Here is a 17,336-nt window from a genome sequence, read left to right on the forward strand (position 1 = left end):
CTCCAGAGGTCCTTTCCAACTCTTACTATTCCATGATTCTGCACACACTTTTTCTTTATTATGTGTTTTATTTATGATTACATTTTTAGTGGGAAAATCTTTCTTGTTGCACCCTGTAGACCAGAGGCTGCCAGAGGGAATCTCTTTGTTGCAAACACTCCTGCTGTAGGTCATGGTGCTGCTAGGAGATGGCAAAGAGCCTCCCAGCTGGTCCTCTCTAAATTAAAGAGGCATAATAATGTACCATGAGTCAATGGTGCATCATTTAATTTGGGTTGCAGAAAGGGCCTTGGGGGGAAATACCATCCTGGAAACTGCTTAAATAAAGCAAGTGAGTTATAATCCAAGAGGGGGAAGCAAGAACTGAACTTTCACATGGTTGCCTGGCCTCAGCATGTGGAAAAAAAAGAAACAACACACAAGTTGGCCTCTAGCACAGGTTAATAAGAGAAATAAAATGCTTTTATTATACTTAATTCTTGAGGTATTGAACTGCAGTTCAAAATTGGAATGATTTTCCTTATCTCTCTTTTTAAAGCAATAGACTGAGGCTTGTTGGGGCTTTTTTTATGTTTCTGTATGGTTTTGTGGGGGATTTTTTTGTTCTTGTTTGTAGGTTGGTTGGTTGGTTGTTTTTTAACCTTGTATAAAAAAAAAATCTTGACTCACTTTGCCTCCCTGACCCCCCCCAAATTCCTGTCTTTTCATGCAGTGGTGAATGCAGCTCATTCGTTCTACAATGGTACAACAACTCTGCCCATCTCAGATGAGGACAGAACTCCAAGGAAAAGGATTAGCAAGACCTTAAATATGACAACAAGTCCTGAAGAAAAGAGGAAAATCATTGGTGACACCTTTGTCAAGGTAATATTTATGTAGAGTTATTTGTTGGTTTCTTTGTTCTTTCCCAGCCTGGCATCCCAGCCATGAGTGGGGTCCCCCAGGGATTGATATTGGGCCCAAGACTGTTTCATATCTTCATGAATGATGTGATCAAGAGTACCCTCAGGAAGTCTGCAGGTGAAGTGGGGAGGTTGACACTCTAGAAGTGAGAGGAAGACCTGGACAGGCTGAAGGAATGGGCTAGCCAGAACCTTAAGGAGTTCAAGAGGCAGAAGTGCAAGGCCTTGCAGCTGGGAACACAAAACCCAGGAGTGCAGCTCAGCCTGGGATCCACCTGGCTGGAGAGCAGCCCCTGTGGAAAGGGACCTGGGGGTCCCAGCATGAGTGAGCAGTGAGCTGCAGCAGCAAAGAAAGGGTGCTGGGGGCATCACCCAGGGCATCACCAGCAGGGATAAAGAAGTCACTGTCCCACTCTGCTCAGTGCTGGTCAGACCACACCTGGGGCACTGCCTCAGCTTTGGTCCTTGCTGCACAAAAAGAGCTGGGGACAGGCTGGAAAGTGTCCAGGGAAGGGCCAGGAGAAGGATCCAGAGGAGTGGAAGAGCTGCCAGGTGAGGAAAGGCTGAGAGCTGTGTGTGCTCAGCCTGGAGAAGAGAAGGCTTAGGGGAGACCTTAGAGCACCATGGAGCAGGACATGAAGGGTGGCTACCAGGAGGAGGGAGACTCCCTTTGCACAAGGAGTCCCATGGGGAGGACAAGGAGTGATGGGGAGAAGTTACTGCTGGGGACATTCCCATTGGACTGCAGAAGAGAATGCTTCCTCATGACTGCAGTTGGACACTGGAATCATCTCCCAAGGGAAGTGGTGGAGTCCCCTCCATTGGTCAGTTTTAAGACTCAGATTGGCAGGGTGCTGGGCCAGCTCAGTTCAGCTGCACTGTCAGCTAGAAAGGTTTGGACAGATGATCCTTGGGGTCACTTCCCAGCTGGCATTCTTGGTTGTTTTAAATGACACCATTTCAAGATTCAGAGATTCACAGAACGGGCTCCAACCCCCTGCCATGGGCAGGGACACCTCCCACCAGCCCAGCTTGCTCAAGGCTTCATCCAGCCTAGCCTTGAATATCTCCAGGGAGAAGGCATCCACAGCCTCCCTGGGCAACCTCTTCCAGTGTCTCTCTACCTTCACTCTCAACAATTTCTTCCTAATCTCCTGTTTCAATCTCTCCTCCTCCAGCTCAAAGCCATTTTTCCTTGTCCTGTCACTCCCAGCCCTTGTCAAAAGTCCCTTCTGTCCTTCCTTCTGCTTTTCCTTCCTTGTCAGACTCTCTTTCATTCTACAGACTGTAGTTGGTGGATTTCTAAGATGTGGATGACCTAAAGAAGCCATTGTCAGGTTGCCCTAAGCCTGAAACTGTTGGGAGTTCCTCACTGGTGTTTCACCAGCATTGCATTAGATCCACCATCGGGGTTGGACATTGATTTCAGTTGCATAAACTGCCATGTAATGTGTTTGGGTTTTTTCCCCACCCCTAAATGGATGCTGTGAGTTGAGGCATGCTCCTGTTCCTTTGAAGGTGACCATTTTCCACCCAGTGTTGGTGGTGCAGAGAGAGCAGAACATTCACCAGGCAAAACACAGCACTCAGCACTTCTGTGCTCTGAGGATATTGATCCCATTTTCTGTTCAACACAACATGGGCTTAGTGGAGTGTTTCAGCAATGGGCTGGTGTCATAATTAGGCTTCCTCTTTGTTCATTTGCCGCTCAGTAGTGTTGGTTGGGTGATTTAACTTCTTCCTGTGAACCTTTGATAACCAAAAAGTAAATCAGAACATTTGTCTGTTTGGTTTGGTCTGTTTTTTCCCTCTCCATTTTACAGATTGCCAATGAAGTTATTGGAGAAATGAACCTGAAACCTGAAGAGGTTTTTCTAGCTCAGGGTACCCTCCGACCTGACCTGATTGAAAGTGCTTCCCTGGTTGCAAGTGGCAAAGCTGAAGTCATCAAAACTCATCATAATGACACGGAGCTGATTCGGAAGTTAAGAGAAGAGGTAAAGGAGGCTGCTGGGGTAACCTTCTGGCCCTCACAGATGGGAAGCTGGCTCTCAAAACTGAACAACTCTTGGGCTTTGCTGCTCTTACTGTCTTGTTGGTGAGACCATACTCTGCTGAAGCCCTTCAGAGTCCATTGTAACAGACTGCAATTTATTTTGATTCTTTCCAGTTGCTACATTTGTAGAATCATAGAATGTGTTGGGCTGGAAGGGACCTTCAAGATCATTCAGTTTCACTCCCACTGCCCATGGGCAGGGACGCCTCCCATCAGCCCAGGTTGCAAGCTCCCTGGGCATCCTGTTCCAATGTCTCCCCACCCTCACTGTCAAGAATTTCCTCCTAATCTCCAGTCTGTCTCCCCTCTTCCAGCTTGAAGCCATTTCCCCTCATCCTATCAAAACAAACCCTTGTCAAAAGTCCCTTCCCAGAGTAGTCAAAATTGTTTGAGTGTTGTCCAGCATTGGACTGAGGAAGATGTCAGCAGACAGCAAATCCAACCATCAGCCTAACACCACCATGGCCATTTAACCCTGTCCCCAAGTGCCATGGGCACACATTTCTTGAACACCTCTAGAGATGGTGACTCCACTACCTCCCAGGGCAGCCTGTTCAATCCCTGACCACTCTTAAGCATTGTGAGTCCTCTAACTGTATTATAAAGTAAGGAAGAATCAACAGGAGACATCCCAGAACCCTGTTGCAAGGTGCTTGGTTACTGGTGAGTAAAAGTTAACCATTACTGACCTACACTGATCTTAAAGGTCTTTTCCAGCCAAAAAGGTTTTACAATTTGTATTTTGAAGGCTTTTAGATTGATTTGAACTTCCAGGGAAAAGAAGAAAAGCCTGAAGGCAGGTAGAACAGGCTTGGCCTACAGCTAGATCACACTGTGCCACTGATACTTCTGGCAGGACCTCTGACTTCTCTTAATCTCTGCACTGCAGCTGTTTGCACAAAGCCCACATTCACCTCTGCTGCTTTCCAGTGTTGGTGTGGCTGTTGGCAGCCACTGCTGGGGAAAGCAGGACAGGCTGACTGCCATAACCTAAACATTTGGGGGCTTTCTGTCTGAGTGTGAAAGCTGGAGTGACAATTGCTGCTTTGTTCTTTTCTTTGAAGGGTAAAGTAATAGAGCCCCTGAAAGACTTCCACAAGGATGAGGTGCGAGTGCTGGGGAGAGAGCTTGGCCTTCCTGAGGAGCTGGTTTCCAGGCATCCCTTCCCAGGTAGGAGACTTGCTTTGTGCCACTCAGTGAAGGGCTGTGGATCCCAGAATCCCAGCGTGGTGGGCTTGGAAGGGACCTCTGGAGCTCACCCAGTCCAAGCCCTGCTCCAGCAGGGCACCCCCAGCAGCTTGCCCAGCAGCACAATGCCCAGGGGGGGTTGGAAGCTCTCCACACAAGGACACTCCACAACCTCTCTGGCCAGCCTGCTCCAGCCCTCCAGCACCCTCACACCAAACAACTTTCTCCTCCTGCTCACATGGAACCTCCTGGGGTCCAGTTTTGTGCCCCTTGGCCTATCCCTGGGCACCACTGAGCAGAGTCTGGCCCCAGCCTCTTGCCCCCCAGCCTTTATTAGGATATACATAACATTTATGTTGGAGTCTCTAAAATTTACCTTTTATTAGAACCATGGACTGGGTTGGGTTGGAAGGGACCCTCAAGATCACCTAGTTCCAACCCCCCCTGCCATGGGCAGGGACACCTGCCTCTAGCCCAGGTTGCTCAAGGCCTCATCCAGTCTGGTCTTGAACACTTCCTGCCTTGGAGCCTCCATAACCTCTCTGGACAACCTATTCCAGTGCCTCAGCACCCTCCAGGGGAAGAATTTCCTCCTAATGTCTCATCTAAATCAAACTTCTTCCAGTCTGAAGCCATCAACCCTGGCAGCTGTCACTGCTAGCCCTTATCAAAAGTCCCTCCCCAGCTCTCCTGTAGACCCTTCAGGATCCTCCTGGAAGGATAGGATGCTTTAAGGTCTCCCTGGAGCATTCTCTTCCCCAGGCTGAACAAACCCCAACTCTTCCTTAAGCAGGATCATTGTCAGGACAGGAACATTTAAGAGCAGCTTTGTTCTGTATCATGACTGAAGGATAAGTTCTATAACTGAGTTTGCTTTTAGCTGTATTTTTTTTTTTGAGTTGTAGAAGCCAAGAAGGATCAGTGGAGTGCAGCTGACTGCTGCCTGAGCCCTCAGATGTATCTTAAATGAATGTCCTTTTATCTGCCTGCTTCTCCAAGGGTCATTTGCTGTTTTGAAGATGATGGCATGGAAAATACCATCAGTTCTTCACCCCAACCCATCAGAGTGCCTGACAGAGCCAGCCCCCATCCCTTGGGGTGGATTCCTCTGTCTGTTTGAAGGTTGTCCTGCAGGGTGTGCAGCAGTCACTGGCAGCGCGTGGGCTGTGCTCCTGTACCAGCAGCCCCTCAAATGCAAGGAGCTGCCTTCAGACCATGCCAGCAAATTAAATCCGCTTTTGTGTCAAGCAGATAAAAGGTCAAATAGCCTTCAGGGGTCTGTAGAACCAGCAGGGATTCAAGTGTATGCTAGAACCAGCTCTTTCATCCCTGTTGCCTAGCAAAGGGAAGGAGGAGGCTTCTGTTCGCTTTGCCTTGCCATCCACCACAGAATCAGTCACACTGTGGTAGGGCTTGGAAAGGGACCTGCAAAGATCTTCTAGGCCAAACATCTAAGAGATGCTGGGTTGACAGTTGGACCTGATGATCTTAGAGGGCTTGTCCAGCCTTCGTGATTCTATGAAACACTCTGAGCCAAGTTGCCTGGTGGGTAGCAGAGGGCAGTAGGCTGGGCTGTGATCACAGAATCACAGAAGATTAGGGGTTGGAAAGGACCTTAAAAGCTCATCCAGTCCAAGTCCCCTGCCAGAGCAGCACTACCTGGGGCAAGTCACCCAGGAACACATCCAGGTGGATTTGGAATGTCTTCACTGAAGGAGACTCCACAACCTCCCTGTGCAGCCTGCTCCTGGCCTCCAGCAGCCTCACAGTGACAAAGTTTTCCCTTTTGTTCCTGTGGCACCTCCTCTGCTCCAGCTTGCGTCCAGTGCCCCTTGTGCTGTCCTTGGACATCCCTGAGCAGAGCCTGGCTCCAGCCCTGCACATCTCTATCAACAGGAATGAGGGCACCTCTCAGGCTCCTCTGCTCCAAGCCCCAGCTCCCTCAGCCTGTCCTCAGCAGGGAGATGTTCCATTGCCTTCAGCAGCTTTGTTGCTCTGAGCTGGACTCTCTCAAGCAGTTCCCTGAGGCCCTTCTTGAACTGAGGGGCCCAGAACTGGACACAATATCCCAGATGCAGCCTTCACACTTCACCAGCTGCTGCTTTACACCACCAGCCAGGTTTAGGGGTGAATAAAGAATGCTTAAATGTAGCAAAGAGAAGCAGAATGAAGTGGGGTTTGTGTCTTGTAGGGTGCTAAGACAACAGAAGGGCAGGGACAATGGCAAAGCATCACTGTACTTGGTGACTGCTCCAACTGCTGGCACATTTTCAGATGCAAAGCAGCTTTTTTTATTATCATTATTGTTAAATATCTTGGGGTTTGTCGGTTTTTTTTTGTTTTTTTTTTTTCCTTACAGGGCCTGGCCTAGCAATCAGAGTGATCTGTGCTGAAGAGCCTTATGTGTGCAAAGACTTCCCTGAAACAAACAACATCTTGAAAATAGTTGCAGATTTTTCTGCCAGCGTTAAGAAGGTACCAAAATTCCTGACTTTCAGTGTGTGTAAAAGTAGTGAGGTTGCTCTTTAGTGCCATGCAGTGAGGTTTAAGCTGCTGCTGCTGCAAAAAAAAAAAAAAGTTTGAAACTACTTCTTTGTGCTCTTTGAAGGAGTAATTTATTCCATTGCAAGCCACTTGAAGCCATTCTGTGTGGGACAGTCAAATTTTTCATGCCATGATTGATTAAAGTGTTAATTGCTGGAAAGGAGAAGCTCTTATACCCTTCAAACAGGAACTACATCTTGTTTTAGTTAAACTGGCTCTAGATGAGGATTTCCAGTGATAGTTCTAATCACACAGCGTCAAGAAAAGATTTTTCCCTCCCTGAAAGAGTGGAAACTTTCTAGATTTGCCTGCTCTGACAATCACTGAAGCCTAAATGAAAGTGCAGGAGCCAGGAGCTGATGCCAAATGTCCTGGATAAAAACCTGAAGTTGTTAAGAAATCTGGGAGTTAAACAACATCAGTTAGGTGTTCTGAGCTTTGTGATTACTCTCAGTTCACCTCAACTAAACTGCAGGGAGGTGAAAAGTTGTTATCAGAAGCTTGCTCTAAATCTAAGTTCAAAAGTCACAGAATGGCAGAGGTTGGAAGAGACCTCTGGAGATGGAGTCCAAGCCCTCTGCCAAGGCAGGGTCACCTAGAGAAGGTCACACAGGAACACAGCCAAGTGGGTTTGGAATGTCTCCACACAAGGACATTCCACAACCTCTCTGGGCAGCCTGCTCCAGGCCTCCAGCACCCTTTAAGCAAAGAAGCTTCTCCTCATGGTGAGGTGGAACCTCCTGCATTCTAGTTTGTGTCATCCCAAGCACTGCTCCCTGTCCTTGCTGGTTTGCATTGGCTGCTGCTGGTTCAGCTCCAGGGTAATGGTCTCAGACTGGGGAATTAGTGCAGTGGAGGAAACACAAACAAAGGACTTTTGCTGCCTGATTGCTTAAGAAACCACCCAGTGCTGTTAGCTGGTGATGTGGTAGCTTCTGGGCACATGTGTCTGTGTGTGATAGATCTGACCATACCTCTGGAAGCTTGTGTTCCATCTAAACATGCCCTCCAGAGCACTGAAGGCAGCATTTCCTTGAGAACTTGTGGAATGCTAAGGCAGCAGAACAGGAGATTGCTTTGTCCTGCACCTGAAACCCACAACCAAAATGCCAAGTGAAAGAGAGGAGCTTCACCTATGGCCTTGGAGAGCTTCAGTTTGGGCTACAAATCTAATCAAATAAAGTTGCTCTAGCAAATAGCTGTTGTTAAAATTCAGTGAGAGGTGGGTTTTAAGCAGGGAGGTAAATGTGGGCTGAATTTTAGTAACTTAGTGATTTGGCTTGCACTAAGTTCTGTTGGAGGCTTTAATGTAATGAGGATTTGTTTCCCTGCCTCCTTTGCACAGCCACATACTTTGCTGCAGAGGGTCAAAGCCTGTACAACTGAGGAAGACCAAGAGAAGCTGATGCAGATCACAAGCCTACATTCACTGAATGCCTTCTTGTTACCCATCAAAACTGTGGGAGTGCAGGTAAAGTGGATTCCTCCTGGGGGGGGGTTCTGAAGACTGCTGGCTGGCAGTGTGACAGGGCTGCACCCAAGCTTGCTAATTGCTGCTTTAAGAGTGCAAAGAAGGGGCTTGAGTCAAGAACAGCAGCTTCCAGTCACTCTGATGCCTGGGCTGTTGTCACTTGCCACTGCTGCTGTAGAGCAGAGGTGTCAAGACAGCTGACTAGGCCCTTGAGTAGATGCCAAGTGTTGTGCTGGAGGATATCATTAAAGTTGAATGATGCTGGTCACTTCTGGGCTTCACAGGCACAGACTGCATCAGGTTGGAAGGGACTCTCAAAAGGGCATCTTGTCTAACCCCCCTGCAGGCTGCAGGGACATCTCCAAATCAGGGCCCCATCAAGTTTCACCTTGAACTTCTCCAGGGATGGAGCCTCAAAACACATCTCTGAGCAGCCTGTTCCAGTATTTCACCACCCTCATGGTGCAGAACTTCCTTCTGATGTCCAACAGCTCTGCCTTGCTCCAGTTTCAAACCATTGCTCCTCATCCTGTCCCCACAGCCCCTTCTGAACAGTCCCTCCCTGGCCTTCTTGGAGGTCCCCTGCAGATACTGAAATTCAGGTCTCCCTGGAGCCTTCCATGCTGAACAGCCCCAGCTCTCTCAGCCTGTCCCCATAGGGGAGGTTCTCCAGTCCTCTGATCATCTTTGTGGCCTCCTCATGGACCTGCTCCAGCAGATCCATGTCCTTCTGGGCTGGGCACAGTACTGCAGGTGAGGTCTCACTAGAGCAGGATAGAGTGGGGGAACCACCTCTGTTGGTCTGCTGGCCATGCTTGTAGACCTCTTGTAGACCCCTTTAAGGCTCAGGAGTCCTGGAAGCTGGTCCAAAAGAACCTTGTTTCTCATACTGGAACATGCTTGTTGCCCTTCCCTGTACATTTGGAATTGAACTCACATTCATAGATTGCATCTGATTGGAAGGGACCCTCAAATGTCATCTTGTCCAACTCCATCCTCATCTTGGAGAGGCAAGGAACCACACTTGAATCTCTGCCCTGCTTCCTTTCCTAATTTCACTTTCCTTTTTGTGGACTGGCCTTGGGTGACAGAAACAGAAAGCAAACCCAAGAGCTGAGCTGGCATTCTCATGGGATTCTGTGCAATCACTTGGAAGATCTCCTTACTGAGCAGTCAGAGCTGTGAGGTAACTTTTTGCACTCTCAGGGTTGAATTACATCAGCTGCCTCATCTTGTGAGCTTCTGGAGCTCTCTGCGGCCAGCTTGGGTTGCTGTTCCAAACAGCAGTGTCACCAGCAGGCTTCTGGACTTTGTTACAGGGCTTACTCAGAGGATGGCATGAAAATACCAACACAAAATCAGTCCCTTCAGCCTGGCTTGGATCAGCAATAGTGTGGCCAGCAGGTCTAAGGATGTGATTGGGTCCCTTTACTTGACACTTGTGAAACCACACCTCCAATATTGGGTTCAGTTTTGGGTCCCTCACTCCAAGAAGATCACTGAGGGGCTGGAGTGTGTCCAGAGAGAGCAACCAAAGCTGGTGAAGGGCACTGAACACAAGTCCCTGTGAGGAACAGCAGAGGGAACTGGGATTTAATCCAGAGAAGAGGAGGCTGAGGAGAGACCTCATCATCCCCTACAACTACCAGAAAAGAGGTTGGAGCCAGGTGGGGATTGGTCTCTGCTCACATGCAACAAGTGACAGGACAAGAGGAAACAGCCTCAGGTTGCTGCAGGGGAGGTTCAGGTTGGACACCAGGGGAAAATGTCTTCACAGAAAGTGTTCCCAGACATTGGAACAGGGTGCTCAGGGACGTGGTGGAGTCACCATCCCTGGAGGCATTTAAAGGATGGCTGAGAGAGGTGGTAGTGGCTTAGCAGTAGTGGGTGGGATTGTGACCTCTAGGCAAGATGTTGGACTTGATCATCTCAAGGGTCTCCTCCACCCTCCAAAGCTCTATCATTCTATACTCTGGTCACCTTAGATTCATAGAATGGTTTAGGCTGGAAGGGACCTTAAAGATCATCTAGTTCCAACCCCCCTCCCCTTTTACACACTCATGGTAGCTCAGGAGGGATCTGTTTCATTCTGGTTCCTCCTTCACTTGTTCTCTCCCTGCATCTTGATCTCCCCACCTCCATGCCTGCTAAATGTTGGCACACAAGACATGATCCTGTAGCTTCCAGGATGAACAGGAGAGTTTTAGGAAGCATTTTGGCAGCTAAGTCCCTGTCCAATTCTGATCCTTCTTTCAATTTCCAGGGTGACTGTCGTTCCTACAGCTATGTCTGTGGGATCTCCAGCAAAGATGCTCCACACTGGGAGTCTCTCATGTTTCTTGCCAGGCTCATACCACGCATGTGCCACAACATCAACAGGTGAGTGGTTGGAGTTCTCTTCATCTTTCATGATCCGGTTAATAGATGGGACTTTAGACCTGCACTCATGGGCTGGACTTGATAATCTCAGAGGTCTGTTCCAAGCCTCCATAATTCTGTGATTCTCCTCTGTAAACTGGGGTGGGGTTTTGGTATATGTTGGATCATACAGCGGTTACAAATACACAGGAAATCAAAGCAGACATTCCATAAATGAACCTAGCTTGGTAAATTAGAATCACAGAATTGTTAGGCTTAGAAAGGGACCTCAAGGATCAGCCAGTCCCAACCCCCCTGCCATGGGCAGGGACACCTCACACTACAGCCACCTCCAGCCTGGCTGCAAGAATTTCCAGGGCTGAGGCTTCCACCACCTCCCTGGGCAACCTGTGCCAGTCTCTCACCACCCTCCTGGGGAAGAATTTCTTCCTCACATCCAATCTGAATCTCCCCATTTCCAGTTTTGCTCCATTCCCCCTAGTCCTGTCACTCCCTGACACCCTCAAAAGTCCCTCCCCAGCTTTCTTGTAGCTCCCTTCAGATACTGGAAGGCCACAAGAAGATCTTCTCAGAGCCTTCTCCTCTCCAGACTCCCCCAATTCTCTCAGTCTGTCTCTAGAGTAGAGCAGCTCCAGCCCTCTGCTCATCCTTGTGGCCCTTCTCTGGACACCTTCCAGCACCTCCAGATCCTTCCTGGAACAGAGGCTCCAGAACTGGACAGAGAGCTCCAGGTGTGGTCACAGCAGAGTGGAGCAGAGGGCAAGAATCCCCTCCCTGGCCCTGCTGGCCACACTTCTCTTGCTGCAGCCCAGGCTCTGCTTGGCTCTCTGGGCTCAAGTGCTCACTGCTGGCTCCTGTTGAGCTTCTCTTCCCCCAGCACCCTCAAGGCCTTTCCTTCAGGGCTGCTCTCCAGCCAGTCCCTGCCCAGCCTATACCAATACTTGGGATTGCCCTGACCCAGATGCAGGACTTTGCCCTTGGTCTTGTTGAACCTCCTGAGGTTGGCTTGGGCTCAGCTGTGCAGCCTGTCCAGGTCCCTCTGGATGGATCCCTCCAGCATGCCTGCTGTACCAACAGCTGACATTCATCACCTGTCTCCTCCATTCCTGATTAAACAACATCCAATCCAACTTCTGCAAAGCCTTCTCTGAAAGCTTCCAGGCCTGCTGATGAGTTGTGGTGTCAAACAAGATTTTTCTTGCTCTTTGTCAAAAGAAGAGGGAATTCCCATGGGAGCTCCAAAGCTGGGCACTTTGCATCTTAACTGAGCTCTCTTGTGAATCCTCATTTTTCTAGCCTTTTGCTTCCACAACTTTTTGCCAGCAGCTGAAGTTGGGTAGATACTCAGTCAGCTCTGGAGAATGCAAATACCTCTTTGCCTCTGCTGTACCAGCTTATAATTGCTTATAGCAAAACTTTTGTTACATAAGTGACACCTCCTGAAAGAGGCATTCTTGAAGGCAAGAAGCTACTTGGAACTGAATACAGAAGGAACAAAAGAAGGCATAAAGCCAGGACTGTGTGAACCACCTCCAAGGCTGTGCTGGGTTTACTGCATTGCTGTCTGCTCTTCAGGCTCTTTTGACCTTAATACTAACAAGGTCACCACGAGCCAGCAATGTGCTCTTATGGCCAGGAAGGCCACTGGTGTCCTGGGGTACAGAGAAGAGTGTAACCAGCAGTTCAAGGGAGGTTATTCTCCCTCTGCACTGCCCTGGTCAGTCCACAGCTGGAGTCCTGGGGACAGTTCTGGAGTCCCTAGTTCAAAAGAGATAGAGAACTACTAGAAAGAGGCCAGGGAAGGCTGCAGAGCTGCTGAGGGGCCTGGAGCAGCTCTGTGAGGAGCAAAGGCTGAGAGCCCTGGGGCTGAGAGCCTGCAGAAGAGCAGCCCCAGAGGGATCTGAGCAATGCTCAGCAAGAGCTAAAGGCTGGGGGGCAAGAGGCTGGGGCCAGGCTCTGCCCAGGGACAGGCCAAGGGGCACAAAATGGAGCCCAGGAGGTTCCATGTGAGCAGGAGGAGAAAGTTGTTTGGTGTGAGGGTGCTGGAGGGCTGGAGCAGGCTGGCCAGAGAGGTTGTGGAGTGTCCTCTGGAGACTTTCAAACCCATTTGGCTGTGTTCTGTGTGACCTGCCCTGCTCTGACAACCCTCCCCTGCTGCGACTCTGATTCCCTCCTGGTAGGTTTCTCTCTGCAGTCCCAAGGATGCAGGCTGCAGACCATCTGTGTCCTCCCAGGTGCACAAACTGTGGTTTCCTGCTATCCTCTTTCTTTTCCAGAGTGGTGTACGTGTTTGGTCCCCCAGTCAAGGAGCCTCCCACGGATGTCACCCCCACGTTCCTGACCACAGGAGTCCTCAGCACTTTGCGTCAAGCTGACTTTGAGGCTCACAATATTCTCAGGGAGTCTGGTAGGTACTTGGCCTCACCCTCTGGGTTAGACTCTTCTTTCAAGCCCCCTGCAAACCTGTCTGGGTGTAGACACTGTGGTGCTGTTACAAGTCTACAAGCTTCTTGAACATCTCCAGAAGTGCTGAATTAATGGGATGGCAGGTGAGAGCCTTTGCTCAGAGTTGTAGGAGCTGATGGCTAAGAGGCAGGATTTGTTAGGCTTTCTGCTAGCAGGGTTAATTCCAGGGGATTTGGGGGGCAGGTTGAGGCTTGCCTCTGACACACCACCAAGTTCAGGGATGTGGTGCTTCACTGCACTGCAAAATTCTGCAGAGTTAGCCTGCTGGAAGTCAACCAGATGAGTTCTCTGCTGAGGAGCTCAGCTTTGCCTGAAGGAAATAAGCTGTCAAGAACCTTGACAGTTTCTGAATAAGGGTTTTTTTGTGGAAAGAAAAAGTGATTCTCTTCCCCATCTACTCTGCCCTGGTGAAGTCACATCTGGGCTACTGGGTACAGTTCTGAGCTTTCCCAATTCAAGAGGGACAGGGATACACTGGAGTCCAGGGGAGCTTACAAAGATACTGAGGGACCTGGAGCATCTCTGTGAGAGGGGAAGGCTGAGAGCCCTGGTGCTGTGGAGCCTGGAGAAGAGCAGCCCCAGGGGCATCTGAGCAATGCTCAGCAAGAGCTAAAGGAGCTGTAGGGGTAAGAGGTTGGGGCCAGGCTCTTGTCAGTGGTGCCCAGGCACAGGACAGTGGGCATAAGGTGGAGTCCAGAAGGTTTCACCTGAAGAGGAGAAAGTTGTTTGGTATGAGGGTGCTGGAGGCCTGGAGCAGAGAGGTTGTGGAGTCTCCTTCTCTGGAGAGCTTCCAACCCCACCTGGGCACTGTGCTGCTGGGCAAGCTGCTGGGGGTACCCTGCTGGAGCAGATCATCATAGACTGGATGATCTCCAGAGGTCACTTCCAACTTCCACCATGCTGAATTCTGTGGTGATGCTGCTGCTCACTGCTTATGGTGGTTTCATCTTTCTCACAGTAACCCAAGCACCTCAGCCTAGGAGGCAGCAAGGCTTCAAACCCCTCACATCCAAGGAGCCATCCATGCCCTGTGACCTGGCCCACAGGCAGTGCCTGGGAATGTCACAGTGCTGAGCTTCACTCTTTTTTTTTTTTTTTTTTAAACTTCATTACACTTTCCAATGCCACCAGTGTGGGAAGCAGTTCCTCAGCCCTGCCTTGTGTTTTGTAGAAATCAAGTCCCAGCAGCTATCTCTTGGTGTAAATCCTCTTGTTTGCAAAGCTGCCTGACCATCATCATCTGTGCAAAAAAAAAATAGGCTTCAGAGGCTGAGGATAACACTGTCAGTAGTGTTGGTAAAGCTGTAGCTGTGTCTTGTTAACTTTGGGTGACACTTGGCTCTGTGTGAATCAATCTCCTAAAAATAAGACTTGAGTTACTTAGTGAGAAGAGGCTTTTTGTGCCAGCAGCTCAAGCCTGGTGCTAGGGGAGGGTGAGAGCCTGCCTTAGCCTTAGACCAGTTCTGTCAGCTGCCACACAACCCAGGCTCAAACTTCAGAGCTTTGAAACAGGGAAATTAGGGCCCCTGTGGAGTGGCTTTTGGATGGAGATAGTTAGAAAAGAAATAAAAAAATCCCACACCATGAAAGTGGGAGATGATTTTCTGGAGTTACCTCTCAACCAGCAGCCACAGGGTTACTTAAAGAGGTTTCTCATGGAGCTGTTTGGACTTTGATGATCTTAGAATCATAGAATCAGTCAGGGTTGGAAGGGACCACAAGGATCATCCAGTTCCAACCCCCCTGCCATGGGCAGGGACACCTCACACTACATCAGGCTGGCCAGAGCCTCATACAGCCTGGCCTTAAACACCTCCGGGGATAGGGCCTCATCCACCTCCCTGGACAACCCATTCCAGGCTCTCACCACTCTCATGGGGAAGAACTTCCTCATGTCCAGTCTGAATCTCCCCACTTCCAGCTTTATTCCATTCCCCCTAGTCCTGTCACTACCTCATAGCCTAAAAAGTCCCTCCCCAGCTTTCTTGTAGGTCCCCTTCTGATACTGGAAGGCCACAAGAAAGTCTCCTCAGAGCCTTCTCTTCTCCAGACTGAACAACCCCAACTCTCTCAGTCTCTCCTCATAGGAGAGGTGCTCCAGCCCTCTGCTCATCCTGGTGGCCCTTCTCTGGACACCTTCCAGCATGTCCATATCCCTCTTGTAATAGGGGCTCCAGAACTGGATGCAGTACTCCAGTACTCTTGGAGGTCTTTTCCAACCAAAACAATTCTGTGGTTCTGTGTCCATGGCACAGAGATACCTGGGAATGGCTTTTCTGAGGGGGATGGCATAGGTAAAAACCCATGGTTGTGTTAGGTGGTGAAGAAAGTAGGTCTTCAGAGAATCATGGAGGAGTTAAGTCTGGAAAAGACCTTTGAGATCAAGTGTAACCGTTACCCCAGCACTGCCAGCTCAGCACCAAGCCATGGCCCTCAGCACCATACCTACACAGCCTTGGTATCTCTTCAGGGATGGGCACCCCACCGCAGCTCTGGGCAGCCTGGGCCAAGGTTTAACCACTCTTTCAGTGAAGCAATTGTTCCTCTTGGGCAACCTAAACCTTCCCTGGGGCAGCTTGAGGCTGTTTCCTCTCATCCTATGGCTTATTCCTTGGGAGAAGAGCCCAGCCCCTACCTGGCTCCAGCCTCCTTTCAGGGAGTTGTAGAGAGCCAGAAGGTCTCCCCTCAGCCTCCTTTTCTCCAGGCTAAACAACCCCATGTCCCTCAGCTACCCCTCACAGGACTTGTCCTCTAGAATTCAGTTGCATTCATAGGGAATTACAGGGTAGCAGGGATGATTTAGTTCTCGTCTGCATGCCTGCAGACACTGAGGATCATTTCAAGTCTGTCAGTGGTGTCCTGTGCAATGGATACAAACTGAAACCCAGGAAGGTTCACCTCAACTGTAAGGGTGCCAGAGCCTGGGAGAGGCTGCCCAGAGAGGTTGTGGAGTCTCCTTCTCTGGAGACATTCCAAACCCACCTGGATGTGTTCCTGTGTGACCTGCCCTGCTTTGGCAGGGGGGTTGGCCTCAATGATCTCTAGGTGTCCCTTCCAACTCTTCCCATTCTGTGATTGTCAGTGACACTGTGAGTAGCTTCAGTGTGCACAGCACCAAGGGTGACGGTCTGTGGAGCAGAAGCAGTAGGATAAAGATGCCAGAGGATGAAAGCATAGCTTCTGGTGTGGAGTTTGAAGTGCAGGTGGGAAATCCCTGTGAAACTTCCATCAGCTTTTGTGTGTCTCAAGCAAATTCCTGCTCTGTGTGCCCCTCCTGTCTGCAGGTTACGCCGGGAAGATCAGCCAGATGCCGATCATCCTGACGCCGCTGCATTTCGATCGGGACCCCCTCCAGAAGCAACCTTCCTGCCAGAGATCTGTGGTCATCAGAACATTTATCACAAGTGATTTTATGACTGGGATTGCAGCAACTCCTGGTAATGAGGTTCCAGAAGAGGTAACGTGGGGTTTTCAAGTTTCTTTTCACCACGATTGGTTTCTTCTCCCCGGCAAGCAGCAACAGAACAAGAGGACACAGTCTCAAGCTGTGCAAGGGGAAGTTTGGGCTTGATCTCAACAAGAAGTTCTTCACAGACAGAGAGATTGCCCTTTGAAATGGGCTGCCCAGGGAGGTGGTGGGGTTGATGTCCCTGGAGGTGTTTAAGAAAAGCCTGGCTGAGGCACTTAGTGCCATGGTCTGCTTGATCAGTTAGGGTTGGGTGATCGGTTGGACTCAATGATCTTGGAGGTCTCTTCCAACCTGGTGGATTCTGTATTTCTACTCTCTCTGCCTTTTTCTCCCCAATAGGTTGTGTTAAAAATGGTGGCAGAGATTAAGAAGATCCCTGGCATCTCTCGGGTGATGTACGACTTGACATCGAAGCCCCCGGGAACTACGGAGTGGGAGTAATTAACTCGGTTTGGGGGTTTTGTTTTCTATCCAAGTACTGTGTGCAGTCTGAAAAAAAAAACAAAACAAAACACAAATCATATCAGAAACCATTCCCAGTGTTGACATGCAGTACTGTGAAAGAGTGACTGGAGCTGCTACATCGCATCAGATCTCCTCTCCTGGAGCATCGAGCTGCAGTTCAGAGCTGTGCTGGAGACAGCGAGGAGGTGGGGCTGAGGATTTGTACGGGTAAATAGCGGCGGTGCGCAGACAGCTTCCCAGTGCTTGTTTTGCCTTTTCTCTTACCCATTCTTCCAGTCCTCTTGTAACTCTTCTTCCAGTGTCTCTCTTTGGGGTTGTTTTTTTTTTTTTTGTTGTTTATTTGTTGGGTTTTTTTCTTTTTTTGTTGTTTGTTGGGTTTTTTTCTTTTTTTTTTTT

The 17,336-nt window shown here is 49.6% G+C and overlaps 1 protein-coding gene across 1 annotated transcript in view; it reads left to right on the plus strand.

Moving 5' to 3' along the window:
• GMPS (guanine monophosphate synthase) overlaps window positions 1-16,968 on the plus strand; it is a 31,862-nt gene extending 14,894 nt beyond the window's left edge. The window contains exons 8-16 of the mRNA XM_054385972.1: window positions 713-864; window positions 2,726-2,899; window positions 4,023-4,128; window positions 6,506-6,621; window positions 8,036-8,161; window positions 10,425-10,540; window positions 12,817-12,947; window positions 16,291-16,463; window positions 16,815-16,968. Of these exons, the coding sequence (XP_054241947.1) occupies window positions 713-864; window positions 2,726-2,899; window positions 4,023-4,128; window positions 6,506-6,621; window positions 8,036-8,161; window positions 10,425-10,540; window positions 12,817-12,947; window positions 16,291-16,463; window positions 16,815-16,916 (1,196 nt within the window). The 3' untranslated portion in view covers window positions 16,917-16,968. The remainder of the gene's footprint in view (window positions 1-712; window positions 865-2,725; window positions 2,900-4,022; window positions 4,129-6,505; window positions 6,622-8,035; window positions 8,162-10,424; window positions 10,541-12,816; window positions 12,948-16,290; window positions 16,464-16,814) is intronic.
• Window positions 16,969-17,336: the final 368 nt, after the last annotated feature.

This window comes from Indicator indicator, chromosome 13 (genome assembly GCF_027791375.1).
Source record: "Indicator indicator isolate 239-I01 chromosome 13, UM_Iind_1.1, whole genome shotgun sequence".
Classification (NCBI taxonomy): Eukaryota; Metazoa; Chordata; class Aves; order Piciformes; family Indicatoridae; genus Indicator; species Indicator indicator.